At 40.6% G+C, this 15,826-nt stretch overlaps 1 protein-coding gene across 1 annotated transcript in view; it reads left to right on the top strand.

The window, feature by feature from the left end:
• The first annotated feature begins 492 nt into the window (after positions 1–492).
• ZC3H3 (zinc finger CCCH-type containing 3) overlaps positions 493–15,826 on the top strand; it is a 501,954-nt gene continuing 486,620 nt past the window's right edge. The window contains 3 exon segments of the mRNA XM_044669341.1: positions 493–553; positions 2,750–4,064; positions 8,056–8,252. Of these exon segments, the coding sequence (XP_044525276.1) occupies positions 508–553; positions 2,750–4,064; positions 8,056–8,252 (1,558 nt within the window). The 5' untranslated portion in view covers positions 493–507.

The raw sequence follows: 15,826 nt of genomic DNA, 5'->3' as shown, positions 1-15,826 counted from the left end.
CCAGGAGGAGCGAGGCCCAGCGGTTCCCCTGCTCCATAGTTCAGGGTCCCCATGGCAACAGGACCACAGTGGGACTAACCGTTGGAGTCTTCTTTCCTGGGCAACCAACGGCCCTACTGTCCTTCTCTGCGCCTGCGCAAACTGCTGGGGCCCCCTCCCCACAAGCCGGGCTAAGCCATCGTTGCCAAGGCAACTGAGCACAGCCTTCGGCCAACGCCCCTCCCCAACTGCGCAACGTCCTCTCTTCAGCCTCTTTCGCCCGCCCCTCCCCACTTTGCCCCGCCCCTTCCCGGCCTCTTCCTCCTACCCCCACCAGGCCTGCTAGTGGGCAGCGCGCGCCAGACGGGAAACGGTCGCGGGGCGATGACGTAGCGGGGGCTGGGCCTTGGACCGGCGCCTTCGCCACCGCCGTCTCCACCGCCGTCGCCACCTCCCCCGCAGCCCCCGTCGCCGCCCCCGCCGTCGCTGCCGCCTTCGTTGTTGCAGTTGCTGCCAGGACCGCGGGAGATGGAGGAGAAGGAGCAGCTGCGGCGGCAGATCCGTCTCCTGCAGGGTAACCTATGGACACCTGGGCGGGGTCTTTGCCTTCCTTGTCTCTCCTGATTCCTCTTCCTTCCCGGGGCCCTGTCCCCACCACCTACTCCAGGACCCTTCTTGTCGCCCCTCCCCGTCCCCATTTTGTGGGGAGGGAGCAATCCCAGGAGACCACATAGTGGGCCTGCCAACCCGAGCGGTTCCTCCTATACTCAAGCACCTAGAAACATGGGGGACACCACACACACACACAAACACACACACACTTACACTCACATACATACACACACATACTTGTTGCTTGGTAACGGGAGTGAGGCTTGCCTTCCTGCTTTCTGCCAGCCTGGCAGTTGTAGAAGGGGTCCCAAGCTCCCTTCCCCTAATGCATACACACATACACACATGAACTCACAAGCTCACATAGGCGCTTACCCAGAGGCTGGGGCCCAGGCACATGCATCCGCATCGCAAGAAAATATAAATAAGCATATTCAGACAGACCTGCACACAATCCACTGGAGGAGAGTGGTGGGTAAAAGCTTTTCCAGCCCAGGTAGGAGGATTCAGTCAAGGCACCACTAGCTCATAAAAGCCTGTGAGATTCATGAGCTGTGGGGCCCTGAATCCCTGTGTTAAGTGCATTTTCTTGTCTTTAATTCCAAGTATTTCTAGGTCATCTCTGGTAATATGCAGATAACCAAGTAGTTTGGTTTTTAGAGGTCAATAATAAATTAATAATAAAGTCTTGGGTAGTTGGAAAATGGCTTTTGGACAATTGCTATATGTGTTCAACCGTGAAGGATGTAAGATCATTCAGTTCTCTTTCATGGGTTTCTTATATGGTGGGCATTGGGAAAGTGCTATACTTAGGAGTTGAAAGAGTTGGATTACAACTCCCAGCCCTGACATTTAACTGGCTATTAAACTTTGAGCACTTATTCTCTGAGCCTCAGTTTTGTTATTCCCATTTGAGAATAGCATTTTCACCTTCATTAAAATCTTCTTTCATAAATGACTCTGAATCCTTTTAGAGTGGATAAATTCTGGAAGAGCCATTCAGACTCTGAAGATTGATGATGAACTGTATGCTGATTGTATGAGGTTAGATCTAGCTAAGCTCGGAGAGGCTTATCAGCAAATTGTTCTCAGAGAATTTTTTGGTTATAACTCCTGAAGAACACTTAAGTGAGGAGGGTGTTTTGATCTGTGTTAATGGAGAAAGTAGTCATTACTTCCTCCAAAAATCATAGATTCATCAAGGATAACTAGTATTTTGGCTCCTTAACTCAAAAGGGTGGTTGAGGGGAAAGTGGTTTGGAAATCTAAAAGTGCTACATAAATGTGAGTTATTTTCTCTTACAATTTTCTTCCCTTTAGTTTTTCACATAGGCACTTAAAAACATTTGGTGGATAATTCAGTGCATTGCCATGTGCAATGTTCTGTGTTGGGAGAGTTGCAGAGTTTAAATAAGACTCAGCTTTTGGATGGCTCTTTCAAAATTTATTCATGTAGCAGTATGGATATACAAACAACTAAAAATCCAGTGAATATATGAACATAACTGTATAAGATGAAGTAGGAGTTTAATATCTTCTTCTTCATATGACTCCAGAAATAATAATTGACATTTCTATAGTACTCAAGTTTAACAGTATCTTTTTTTTTTTTTAAACCCTTACCTTCCGTCTTGGAGTCAATACTGTGTATTGGCTCCAAGGCAGAAGAGTGGTAAGGGCTAGGCAATGGGGGTTAAGTGACTTGCCCAGGGTCACACAGCTAGGAAGTGTCTGAGGCCAGATTTGAACCTAGGACCTCCCGTCTCTAGGTCTGACTCTCAATCCACTGAGCTACCCAGCTGCCCCCATTAACAGTATTTTGTATACATTATGTCATCTGAGCTGCATAACCCTGTGAGTTAGATAGCATGGGAATTCTTATTACCATTTTATTGATGAAGAAATTATGGATTCAGTAGACTGAGAGATTAGGCATAAGAGAATGTCTGTGTAATACCAAGATAAATAGTCAGATTCCTTATAGTTGCGTTTTAAGCTTAGCCCAGAAAAGGAGTCATTTATGCAAGTTGGATGGGGGATTGTTGATGTGAAATTTCTAGAGGTTCCCTTATATCTTTTATTCTGGATTAGGTTAGAGCTGAGGTGTGGATTGGTGAGTCTGGCCTGTTAACCAAACCTAATGTTCTGATTTTTCCAGGTCTCATAGATGACTACAAAAACTTACATGGCAATGCCCCAGCCTCATCAACTACCCAGTGGCATCCGTCCACATATAGCAGTGGCAGAGTTTTCAGCCCCCGATATTCTCGCCCTGGTCGGAGGGGTTTCCCACCACACCATGGGCCCTCATGGCGGAAAAAATACTCCCTTGTGAATCGACCTTCAGGATCCATGGATCAGCCTGGTGATAATGGAAGTACCAGCATAGCTCAGCCTTCTCTCAGTTCAGAGGACAGTCAGGACCCATCTTCTCAGCATTATGTCCTTGAGAGGCAGGTGCAGCTCAATTCAGATCAGAACATGGTAATCAAAATTAAACCACCACCAAAATCTGACTCAATTGTTGACTCTGATACCTATCGGGCATCAGTCGATGATAATGAAGGGAGTCACAGGATTGACCAAAGGCCTAAGGAAGGTGAGGGAGATCCCCCAGGGGGTAAGTTACAAGGCTCTCGGCCAACAAAACTTGAGGGTAGTAGCAGTAAGGAGGATCCTCTTTTGGTCTGTCTCAAAGAACCTGGCAAGCCCCGGGTTGTGAGGTCTATGGGCATTACTCCTGGGGGCTCTCATGAACCCCGAAGGACTGTTAGTGAAAGTGCCATTGTATTAAAGTCCAAACCTACTTCTTTCCAGTCTCCTCGTTCAGGCCTTGGAAGGAAACTGGGATGCTCTCTTCCATCCAGTTTAGGCTTACAACACTCTGTGTCAGACAGAGACTCTCTCCTTAGTCACACAAGCAGCCCTACTCAGGCAGAAGTATCTGTTACTATAAGGAAGCAGGGTCACTCACCTAAACAAGTCAGAGAGAACTGTTTGCTGGTGCCTTGCAGGACTAATAAATTTCGGAAAAACAACTATAGATGGGTTAATAGCTCAGTGAAGAACCCAAGGGCCATTAGAAGATATTCTAGCCCAAGGACAGCTCCTGAGACCTCTCGAAAGGTATCCTTTGGAACTTATGAAAGAGCTGGGAAATCACAACTCAGAGCTGACCTAGATACCAAGTCAAAGAAGGCATCAATGACATCCAAACCTGGAACCTCAACCAGCAAGTACAAATGGAAAGCCTCTAGCCCGGCATCTTCATCTTCATCCTCTTTCCTTTGGCATTCTGATCCTGCGGGCAGAGATAGGCCCTCCCATCCCTCTGCAGGAGATTCAAGAACTCCTATTCTGAATAGAGCAGGAGTGGGAGCCAGTGGATTAAAAACTCCCTATGGTGAAGCACCCCTCTCGCCTTACAAAGTAAAGAGCCGAACCAAGATCATTCGGAGGAGGGGGGGTACAAGGTAAATACATTTAAAAAATCATTTCTGTACACTTTAAAGTTTATAAAGTGCTTTCTTTACAACACCCCTTTGAGCTAGGTCGTAAAGGAATAATATCCCCATTTTCTGGTGACGTAGTTAAGGCTCAGCAGGGTCAATGACTTCTCCTCTAAGGTTATACAGCCAATATACATTGGATATGAATGCAGATCAGTTCAGTTCAATTCAACTGAATGAGCACGTCTTAAGTGCCTACTTTGTATGGAGGATTGTGTTTCTTATTCAAAGACAGAAATGAAATAGCTTCTGCCCTCAAGGAACTTAAATTTGACTGAGGGGGAAACAGCATTCACCCAAGTGAATAAATATAAAATCTGTATAAAGTAAATACAAAGTAATGTTGAGGAAGATGAACACTGACACTTAGTGGTATTAGGAAAAACCTTTTGTGGGATTTGGTACGTGAGCTGAACCTTGAAGGAACCAGAGATTCTAAGAAGTGGAAGGAAAGCATTTTAGGTAGGAAGGCCTGAGCAAAGGTGCAGAATCCAGAGATAAATGTCATGGATGGGATATAGTTTGGAGGTTTTTGAGAGCATATGAGTGGGTACAATGTGAAATCTCTCTGGTAAACTAGGCTTAACCCAGATTATTAAAGAGATTATTAAAGAGAGATATTTGTATTTTATCCCAGAGGCAATAAAAAATCACTAAAGCTTGTTGAATAGAGAGTGAAAAGGTCTGGCCAATGCTTCTTTAAATTAATTAATTAATATTTTTCCATGGTTACATGATTCATATTCTTTCCCTCCTTTCTTCCCTTCCCCCTCCCAGAGCTGACAAGCAATTCCACTGGGTTATACATGTATCATTGTTCAAAACCTATTTCCATATTATTCGTATTTACAGTAGAGTGACCTTTTAACGCCAAAACCATGTGATTGATCATATGTTTTTCTTCTGCATTTCTACTCCCACAGTTCTTTCTCTAGGTGTGGATAGCATTCTTTCTCCTAAATTCCTCTGGATTGTCCTGGATCACTGTATTGCCTGGCGTATGCTTTGATATCTTCATTTGATAGTTGTGTGAAAGACTAATTGAAGAGGGGGAGCATAGAGGCCAAGAGACTATTGACAAAGCTGTTATAGTAGGTCAAGTAAAAGAGGATAGAATAAGGTTCATGTCCTTGTGAGTAGAGAGAAGGGAACTGATTTGAGAGGTCCTTCGATTCCAGTTTCCATATTTTTACCAGTGAGGATTTTGCCTCCTTTTTGTTACTCCTCTCTCTAGTTAGAAGTGAGAAATCTTAATAGGTGGTCTCATCAACAGCACAAGAATTTGAAACTATGTTCACCTACCTCACTAGGTTGCTTTGAGGATCAAGTGAGATAATTTTTGTAATGTGTTTAGCAAGGTGTCTGGCACATAATAGGTGCTTAATAAAATATTTGTTCCCTTCCCCTTCCCCATGTCTTTGTACTCCAACTCCTCTATTCACTACTTTATGTTGTCCAGGGCTCTGCCTTTAATCATTTGGGTTGCTTTCTTCTCATACCTTGGTGCCCAGAACAGTATGACAAACATACAGAGAAGAGAGCTGGTGCTGTGCCTATTAGAGATGATTTCCATTGAGGGGTGAGATTGGAGTTAATAATCATGGTGAAACCCTTTCCAGTCTTAGGCTCCAGAAGTTCAGCAGACTCTTGTAGAATCTCTCATAGCCTAGTGATTTTATTTAAAAAACAAAAACAAAAACAAAAAACAAACAGCCAGACCATAGAGTATGGCTTCTGATAACTGTTAAGCAAAATAGTGCAAAAGCATCTGCAAGCAGATTACCATATTCTTTTACAACTTACAGTTAAAAGACTGGAAAATTGTATACTTTAACAAGGTCTTACAAATGTGATAGGATGATAGGTGTTTAAGCAACTGGCAAGGATCTTAAGATCTCTTACTCGGGGGAGGGGGGCAGTTGGGTAGCTCAGTGGATTGAGAGCCAGGCCTAGAGATAGGAGATCCTAGGTTCAAATCTGGCCTCAGATACTTCCTAACTGTGTGACTCTGGGCAAGTCACTTAACTCCCATTGCCTAGCCCTTACCACTCTTCTGCCTTGGAGCCAATACACAGTATTGATTCTAAGATGGAAGGTAAGGGTTTAAAAAAAAAAAGATCTCTTACTCCAACTCTGATTTTTACAGATGAGGAATTGAGGACACAAATAAGTCATAGAAACAAAGCTGTGGAATGTGGAGGTACCTCATTGGTCCTTCATTTTACAGAGGGTGAAAGGAGGACCAGAGAGGCCAAACATCACGTTGGGAGGGAGTAAATAATCAGAGGCAGAACCTGAACCCAGCATCTCTGGCTCCAGAGCCAGTGCTCTTTTTTTTTTTTCTTTTTTCCTTACCTTTTTTTTTTTTTTTTTTTTTTTAAATCCTTACCTTCTACTTATGACAGAGAATGCTATCCACCTCCAGAGAAAGAACTTTTGGGAATCAGACGAAGATCAAACATTCTGTCTTCCTCATTAGTTTATTTATAGTTTTATTTTTACTTTTGGGTTTTGGTTTTATATGAGTGTTCTCTTATATCAATGACTAACATAGAGGTATGTTTTGCATGATAATACGTGTATAATCCAGATCAAATTACATCATCAGGGAGGGGAGGAAAGGGAAGGAGGGAGACAATTTGGATCTTAAAATTTTGGAAACTTTATGTTGAAAATAGTTATTACATGTAATTGGGAAAATAAAATGTCTTTGAATTATTTCCCCTCCCCACCTTACCTTGTGTCTTAGAATCAATGCTGAATATCAGTTCCAAGGCAGAAGATAGGTAAGGGCTAGGTAATTCGGGTTAAGTTATTTACCCAGGGTCTAGCTAGGAAGTGTGTGAGGTCAGATTTTAACCCAGGACCTCCTGTCTCTAGGCCTGGCTCTCCACTGAGCCACCTAGCTTCCCTGAGACAGTGCTCTTTCCACTATATTTGTGCAAGGCCATACAAATAATAAGGAGCAGAGACAGCATTCAAATATGTTTTCTGATTCCACATTTAGTCCTTTTACTTTACTGCCTCTACTGTGTAGAGTTTTAACTTGGGAGTTTCGGAGGTTTTTGCCTATAGAGTGGTGCTCTGATTTACATCTTTGGGTTTTCTGGTCTCTTACTATATCCATCAGTCTAGAGTTGAGTCTAGGTTATAAGGAAATGTTGCCCTAACACACCTATGAGGTAGTTTGTGTAAGCAATAACCTCCCCATTTTACATATGAGGAACCTGAAACTCAGCATGGTGAAATGAAGGGAAATCATAGGGTTGGGGCTACTGTAGAGGTCTTCTGGTCAGTGATATAGGCAACTGGAAGTTATGCTGTGGACAAACTTGGAGGTTTTTACTTTACGTTTTTCTTTTGCTTTCTTTGAAGATTATTTTTACCTAGTATTTCTTTTGGGGGGCAATGACCATAGTATTGATGAGATTCTTCATTTTTTAAGTAAAGGAGATAAATGGTTAGTGATATAGAATTTGGGAATTTGGGATTAAGGGAAAGACAAAGAAAATATATAATTTGAAATGTTTGACATTTCAAAATCTTTGTCTTGGAATGTGAAGGGATCCTTCTGTATTATCTAGTATAATCCTTGGCCAAAGTACACAGTCTTTCTGGCTCTGCTGCCATGCAGTGTACCTGTGTGACTCTGGGTAGGTCATTCAATATTATCAGGTCTTAATTTTTCATGTGTAGATGAGGTGGAAGGATTAGATGTTCTCTAAAGTCCCTTCCAGTTCTAAAACCTAGAATACCATGATGTCTGACAGGGAGGAAGATGGAGTCTAAGATACCAGGTTCCTAAATCTTCTTAAATGTGATTCAGTATAATAGTTTCCAATTCCCCAATGCCATTTTTGTTTTTTCTTTGGAACTCTTTGGGAATGGCTATTGGAAAGGATCAAGTCAACTGCATATCATCATTTTGTCAGCTTTCTAAATTTGATCTCTGCAGCCTTCCTGTTGATAAGAAGAGCAGTCCTTCATCATCTGGTACACCAAAGAACCATTATAGCCTCCGGAGGAGAAATAGCCTTCGGGGGAAAGTCACTCCTGTTCTGAAGAGGACTCCAAACAAAGGGCTTGTGCAGATTACCAAGCACCGGCTGTGTAGGCTGCAGCCATCCCGGAGTACTGTACCTGCTAAGGAAGGTAAGAGAAAGAAAGAGATACTACCCTTTCCAGTGAACACAAAATTAAGGAGTTTTAACTGAGCTGAGCCAAATATGATTATGTAAATCAATAGAATGAAGTAGTATTGGGTAAAGGGAGAGTCTTACATTCTCCTACTCTTTGCCTGACATTAATTTGAGAGCAGAGAAGCAAACTAATATTGATCTGGAGGGCAGGAGGGCCTGTAGTTTGTCTAAGGCCGAAAACTAAGAGGAGACTAATGTAAATATGATTTTGCATGTAAGCCATAAGGAAAATATTATTGTCTTTCCAGCAACAACACTTCTCTCCATTGATGCCTCCTTCCTCCAGTTTTCCAGCCCAGATAGCCCAGGTAGCAGCAGCAGTTTTATAGAGTGAGGATGGTATTATAATGGAAATATCAATGTTTAAAAAAAAGGTACAAACAGTAGTTTGGGAATTAGATGTGAAAAATTGTTGCTTTTAATGTTTGTCTTCTAGAAGGGAGGGGTGCTTAGGGTTCATTGTGATACTTCAGCTAATCTGTTATGTTCCACTAAGGGTTTTTAATTGGAGTGTTCATTTCAGTGTCTTTGGAGTCTGACCTCTGCCTCATTATTGCCTAGGCTGGGGGCAGTGGGTCAGTCTCAGATTAGGGAAATTGAGGGCCTTGTTCAGAAGGTATTTTATATTAACATCTAGTGCAACTTATACTAGAGGCACACATTCACTGCACTGTAAAATGTCCTTAATAGCTTGGGCAGTCTACTTCTGCTCAAGAACTTTAAGGGGAAGGCACATACTATGTTTCTTGGCTTTCCATTTCTTTTATAGATAATCTCAGAATGGTAAGAAATTTGAAATTTGCTTACCTGTGACTTCTACCTATCACCTTCTGAATCATACCATTTCCCTTTGGGATAGCTCTGTTTATTAGGAAGTTTTTACTTATGGAGAGAGCTTATATAGTCTGAAATGTGCTTCTCTGTAGCTTCTTCCTTTGGCTTCTTGTTCTACCCTTCATATCCAACCAGAATAAGGACATTCCCTCTCCTACATGGCTTAGTCACCATAGTGCTTCAGTGGATTTGTAATCTCATGGATTTGGGAATATTTCCCACCTTGTAAATTGCAACTCATTGGTGCATTCTCATCTTGTGTAATTCTTATTTGTGGCCTTCTATGGATCCTTCACAAAAAAGTTCCTCAGTGTACTAGAGGCTTTAGGTCTTTGTATGTTTTGAGGGTACCAGTGTAGCTCTTTGCTTGCCAATCTGTTGTCTCTTGTTCTTCCCTTATGACTGACTCACCTCCTTTTTTGCTTATATATATCATTTCTTCATTGTGCCTCTTATATTGGGCTCTTCTCGCATATAGATCATTATTGGAACTATATTCCAGACTACTTATATCCACTATGCCTCTCCATTGTCCTTAGGGGTGAACTTGGATTCTTAGTTTGTGGCGTTTTAAGATTCAGAACCATATAGCATTGGTAGGCAAATATTTATGTAAAAGGATAGTTTTTTTTTGTGTCGGAGAGCAGCTCAAGATCATTAAAAGAATGGTGCTGTTTCTCAAAGGGAGTCAATGCTGTTCTCTTCTTCCTTTTTAATTCTGGACCCCACTCATTGCCCCTCTGCAATATCTATTCCAGATAAACTTTTCCAGCTATATATCATAGACTGGATAATGGGATTTTCATTTATCTAGTATTTAAAAGTATGAATTATTAGTGTGATTACCTTTTTTGTCTTTTTAAATTGGGTTTTATTTTTCCAAATTGTCTCTTACCCCTTCTCACCCTTCCACACAGAAGGCAAGAAGAATAAAACCAATGCAAATATGTGTAGTCATACTAAACAAATTGATGGCATAATTTTTGAGAACCCAGGGTTCTGTGCCATGGGAGAAGTATTGGTGTAGTGCTTTGTATAGGGAGTTATCCATAATCCTTTTTATTTATTTATTTTTATTTTTTTTAAGCCCTTACCTTCCATCTTAGAATCAATAGGGTGTATTGGTTCTAAGCCAGAAGAGTGGTAAGGGCTAGGCAGTGGGGGTTAAGTGACTTGCCCAGGGTCACACAACTGGGAAGTGTCTGAGGTCAGATTTGAACCTAGGACCTCCCATCTCTAGGCCTGGCTCTCAATCCACTGAGCCATCCAGATGCCCCCTCCATATCTCTTTTAGATCATGTGATCATGGATTTACAGCTAGACGGCATTTTAGAGGCCATTGAGTCCAAATCTCTCATCTTATAGATGTGGAAACTGGGGAACAGAGTGATTAAGTAACTTGCTCATAGTTATATGTCTCTGTGTTTATGTTTGGTTGTTTTCAGTTGTGTCCAACTCTTTGTGACCTCATTTGGGGTTTTCTTGGGAAAGATACTGGTGTGGTTTGCCATTGCCTTCTCCAGCTTATTTTACAGATGAGGAACCTGAGGCAAAAAGGATTACAGGGTTGAAATAGGTAGTAAGTGTCCAAGACCTAATTTGAACTTGGGGGAAAATGAGACTTTCTGACTCCAGGCCTAGCACTCCATCAATTGCACCACCTAGCTGCCTCATAAATATCTAAGAACAGATGTAAATTCAGATTTTTCTCACTCCAAGTCCAGTGCTGAATTCTCTATACCAATCTGCCTTTTCAGTGGCAGCCTAGATATAGTACCTACAACTCCAGATGTATCTGACTAGTTTAGAGAAAAATGGAATTTTCACCTCCTGGTTTAGGACACTATGCTTTTTTTTTGGGCAGTTCAAGATTGAATTAGGCTTGCCTCAGACAATTCCAGCTGTGTGAACCTGGGCAAGTCACTTGCCTATCCTCACCACTCTTCCGCCTTGGAGCCAATACTCAGTATTGATTCCAAGATGGAAGGTAAGAGTTTTTATTTAAAAAAAAAAAGAGAGATTGAATTAGGCTTTTTGGCTTCTAAGAGTTACACTATTGAGTTTTACAATCCTCTAAAACTTTCAGGCCTTTTCTACATAAGTTACTGTCAAGTCACATTTCCTGTTATTCTATACTAGTACAGTAGATTTTTTTCTCTCAGTTAATACTTAGTTTTTTTTCCTCTCTCTTTTGTTTTTACACTGCTTTCATTTCCTGATATATCCCATCCTTCCTCTTCCCCTTCCCTTTTTGAGTTGTCCTTTATAACAAAGAATGAAAAAGAGAAAAAAAGGCAATTGAGCAAAAGTAACCATGTAATTTGATTCCCAACCTCTATAAAAGGGAGGGAAGGTACATTCGATTTCTTGGTACTAAGCTTGGTCATTATAATTAAATAGCATTTAGTTTTGATTTTTATTGTAATTCTTTCCATTTACAATTCTTTCCAATTGTAGTCAATTGTTTTCTGCTGAATTCACTCTTTAAAAAAAAGAGCTTAAAAATGTTATTATATAGCATCTATGTCTTAGAAGTATAATGATTTAAAAATACAAATGGTGATTACTTTCAATCCTAGGCATTTTCACATAATATTTTTCAATAAATACTCCCCATTCATTCCTAATAAAAGTAACACCACTAAATCATTATATTGAAACATTTTTTTCAGTGTCAGGATGATGCAATGTATTTTTTTTTCTCTTTTAAAAAAATAAGTGTTTTGGGCTATTTTCTGTTTCTTATATCACCAGTGTCCTTCCATTCCATGCATCCTTCTCCTTCATGAGAGCCATCCCTTATGACAACAAGCATTTTTTGGAGATGAAAAAAAAGTCAGCACATATGTGGTACATATAAAAAGTTTGAAAACATGTGCTTTTATTTGGGCAGTTCAAGTGTATTACAGTTCAATACAGTTCAATGCGTATTACCTGTGGATCTCCCACTTCATCACCAACTGCTTATTAGATGTTTTGAATTGGTTGTTCCATTGGCATCTCGAATTCAGCATATCCAGAACAGAACTCATTATATTCTTCCACAAATCTGCCCCTTTCATCTGAACTTGGCTAGTTCTCTCAAGAGCGCTACTGTACTTCCAGGCACTCAGATTTACAACTTTAGTGTCATCCTTGATTCACTCTCCACATACTGTTTCTGTCTCCACAGTGTTTCTTGCTAGTGTGTCACCTTATCTATATACAACTTACCTTCTTGGGAGATCTTCATTATCTCTTGCCTGGACTGTCCAAAGTAGCTTACTTATAGGTCTTTTTGCTTCAAATTTTACTCTATTCCAGTCCATTATTAACATGACAATCAAAATAATTTTTCTAAAATCGTGAATCTGACTATTTCATTCCCTTGCTAAATGAATTCTAGTGACTCCCTGTTACATCTAGGAGCAAGTCAAATGAACAAACATTTATTAAGCAACTACTATGTTCTATACCCTATTTTAAACTCTAGGGATACAAAGAAAGTAAAACAACTACTTTCAGGGAGCTCACAGACTAATGGGAGAGACAACATACAAGCAATACATATAAACAAAAAATTTATTGGATTAATTGGAGATAATCTTGTAAGTATGAGCATTTGAGTATTGGAAAAGTAAAGTTCTATGTAAAGAAATTTTAGCCAAAAATCGAAAGGAACTGGGGAAGCTAGGAGATAAAGATGAGGAGGGAAAACATTCCAGCATTCCAGTCAATGAAAATATACTGAGGTGAGATGAAATGTCTTGAGGGAAATGGGGTGTTTCCTATAAGGAGAAGAGTAAAGAAGCCAATGTCACTGGATCCTACGGTATGTGGAGAGGAGTAAAGTGTAAAAAGACTTGAAAGGTAGGAAGGGCTTTACCTTTCAAATAGGATGTATATTTCATCCAGGAAATCTTGGACAGGGGAGCCACTGGAGTTATTTAATATAGGGATAACATGATCAGAATTCCATTGTAAGGATATGAACTTTCTGTTTAAAGCCCTTTACAACATTGTCCCTTCTGCCTTTCCAGACTTCTTATGCACTTACTCCTTTTCATGCACACATGGTTTCATTAAACTGGCTTCTTTATTATTTTTCCCATGGGATCTTCCATCACCTTATCTCCATGCCTTTTCCACGTGTTCCACAAGTTTGGAATTCACTTTCTTATCAACTTTGTCTTTTATCATCTTTAACTTCCTTTAAGCCTTTAATTCTTAGCTTAGGGTCCACCTTCTACTTGAGTCCTGATCTTCCCGGCATATAAGTCCTTTTCCCTTCGAATCACTTGGTATCAATTTTGGATATACCTGTACATGTATGTGCAGTTTCCCCTAACTAGACTGTAAGTATTTTCCTGAGGGCAACATCTGCTTCACTTTTGTCTCTGTGTTCCAAGCACAGGGTGAAGGCTTAATAAATAAATGCTTTGTTGATTGGTTGATTTGTTCAATATAACAGATTTTTTGAGTCCAAGTGCAGTACTTTCTTTGTATTTATTTTTATTAAATACAGCCTGTCATTCCATCCCTTAAGATCCTTTGAATGTTGATTCCATGTTATCTCTCCAACTCTTCAAGCTTTCTTTTATCCCCAAATTTGGAAAACATGCCTTCTCTGTCTTCATGTGAGCTCTTGATTAAAAAGGATAAATAGCACAAAACTGAGGATGTAGCTTTTTGAGACTATAATAGTTAAATTGGGATTTGACTAAATAAGAGAGTAATAAGGAGTGGTCGCTGATTATTATCCCTTAAGTTAGGGAAACTATTAGCAGTTTTTAACAGTTTTGTTTAATTGGAATATTAGTAAAAAGAGGGAAATGTGGAAGGGAAAGAGGTAAGGAGACTGCCTACCTTACCCTAAATGTTGATCTGGTGAATTGAAGCTCACTCCCTGACAGAGCTCCAATCTCCACGTGGGAATCTTTATCACTCACCAGCAAGCCAGGCAGCATCCAGGCAAGGTCCCAATGCAGAAAAACCCTTCTGAGCTAAGCTTACCGAGGCAGCAGTGAACCTAGCAAAAAGTCCCTGACTCCAAGAAGCTCCAAAGCCAAAAGTTGAAGTCCTGAAGCTGGAAGCTCCAGTTGAAAGGCCCAAAGCTTTAATTTGAAGTTGAAATCCAAAAGCCCTAAGGAGCCATCCTCCAAAGAAAAAGTCCAAAGGAGAAGATCAAAGAAGCAGAGACTCCAAAGAAGAACTCCAAAGGAGAAGCATCAAGGAGAAGTCCCTTAGACAGGAAGTTCAGGACTTTTTATAATCCTTTTTCCACATCATTTCCTGTCCCTTCTCCACTTTATGGGAACATTCACAGTCTTTCAATTTGCCTAGCAGTGCTGGGGGGGGCGGGGGGGCAGGGTGGGCAGTGGCCTCTGGAGTTGTCACCCACTCTAGCAAGTGACTTGTGAACTCTCAAACTTAGTGACTAGTAAGGTACTAAGTAGAGGTATTTAAGTTTTTGATTGATTAACTTAAAAGTTGCTGATTGCTAGACAAAGAGAGTTTGATTCACTTTTCATAAGACATAGCTACTAGAGGTATCTCTAGGTGGAGCCTAACCAGTGAGTACTCTTTGGGTAGGATGTCTAAACCAGTTACAAATATCCTTAACTGTACTACCACTGAGACTGCATCTCCATCTTGCCTATGAGCATATCATGAGAGATTTTGTTGAATGCTCTATGGAAATCTAGATGCATTATGTCTTTGGAATTTCTCTGATATGCTATTACTTTAACCCTTCAATGATCTATTTCATTGATATGGGTACTCTCTCTTCTGATGCAAGTTAAAAGCCCACTGTGACTTAGCAGGTAGGTCATCTTTGAAAGTTTCTATGGCTAAAAACGAATTACCCTACAACTGATAATAGCAATAATCTAGCTTAAATTTATATAGTGCTTTAAAGTTTGGAAAGTACTTTAATACTTTGGAAAATACTTTGTCTTGATTTTACAACTCCTGTGATTTAAGTACTACAGGTATGATTATTTCTCTTTTACTGATAAGTAAAATGAGTCTGAGAGATGTTAATTTGCTTATCCATGATCACACAACCTTTGAGTGCAAGCAGGATTCAAATTCAAGTCTTCCCTGACTTTCATGTTCAGAACTTTTTACATTATGATGATGAACTTTTCTTGATTTAGCTGAGCAGGCTCTCAGATCACAGATGAACACTTTCAACTGGGTAGGACCTGGCCAAGGCTTATGCTTAGCAGAAAGCTTAGCATAGTCTTTGAGAATAATAATAGAAAAAGTAGCTAATATCTTGCCCTTTAAGTGTTGCAGAGTGCTTTACATTTATTATCTCATTTACTCTTCATAACAGCTCTATGAAGTAGATTCTGTTATTCCCATTTTTCAGATGAGGACACTGAAACTGAGAGAGGTTAAATGACTTACCCTGGGTCATATAGCCAGTAAAGCCTGAGGCAGGATTTCTGTTTGAGGTTTCCTAATTCCAAGTCCAACCCTCTATCCACCAAGAACTCAGGGTCACTTTTACACTGTTCCAAGACATTGGAATAGGATTTTAGTGGAGGACAGTTGTAGTGACTGCCCCAAATCCTAGCAGAACATTGTAGTCCCTGTTTAGACTTTCCTTCCCTTGCCAGAGCAGTTACATGTTTACAGAGTGGTAAATTCCTTATATGCAGCATGGTTGTCTCCCCTCCCCCCCCCCCCGCCCCCCTCCCAAGT

This window comes from Gracilinanus agilis, chromosome 1 (assembly GCF_016433145.1).
Source record: "Gracilinanus agilis isolate LMUSP501 chromosome 1, AgileGrace, whole genome shotgun sequence".
Taxonomy (NCBI): Eukaryota; Metazoa; Chordata; class Mammalia; order Didelphimorphia; family Didelphidae; genus Gracilinanus; species Gracilinanus agilis.
This window is presented reverse-complemented; position numbering and strand designations above follow the sequence as displayed.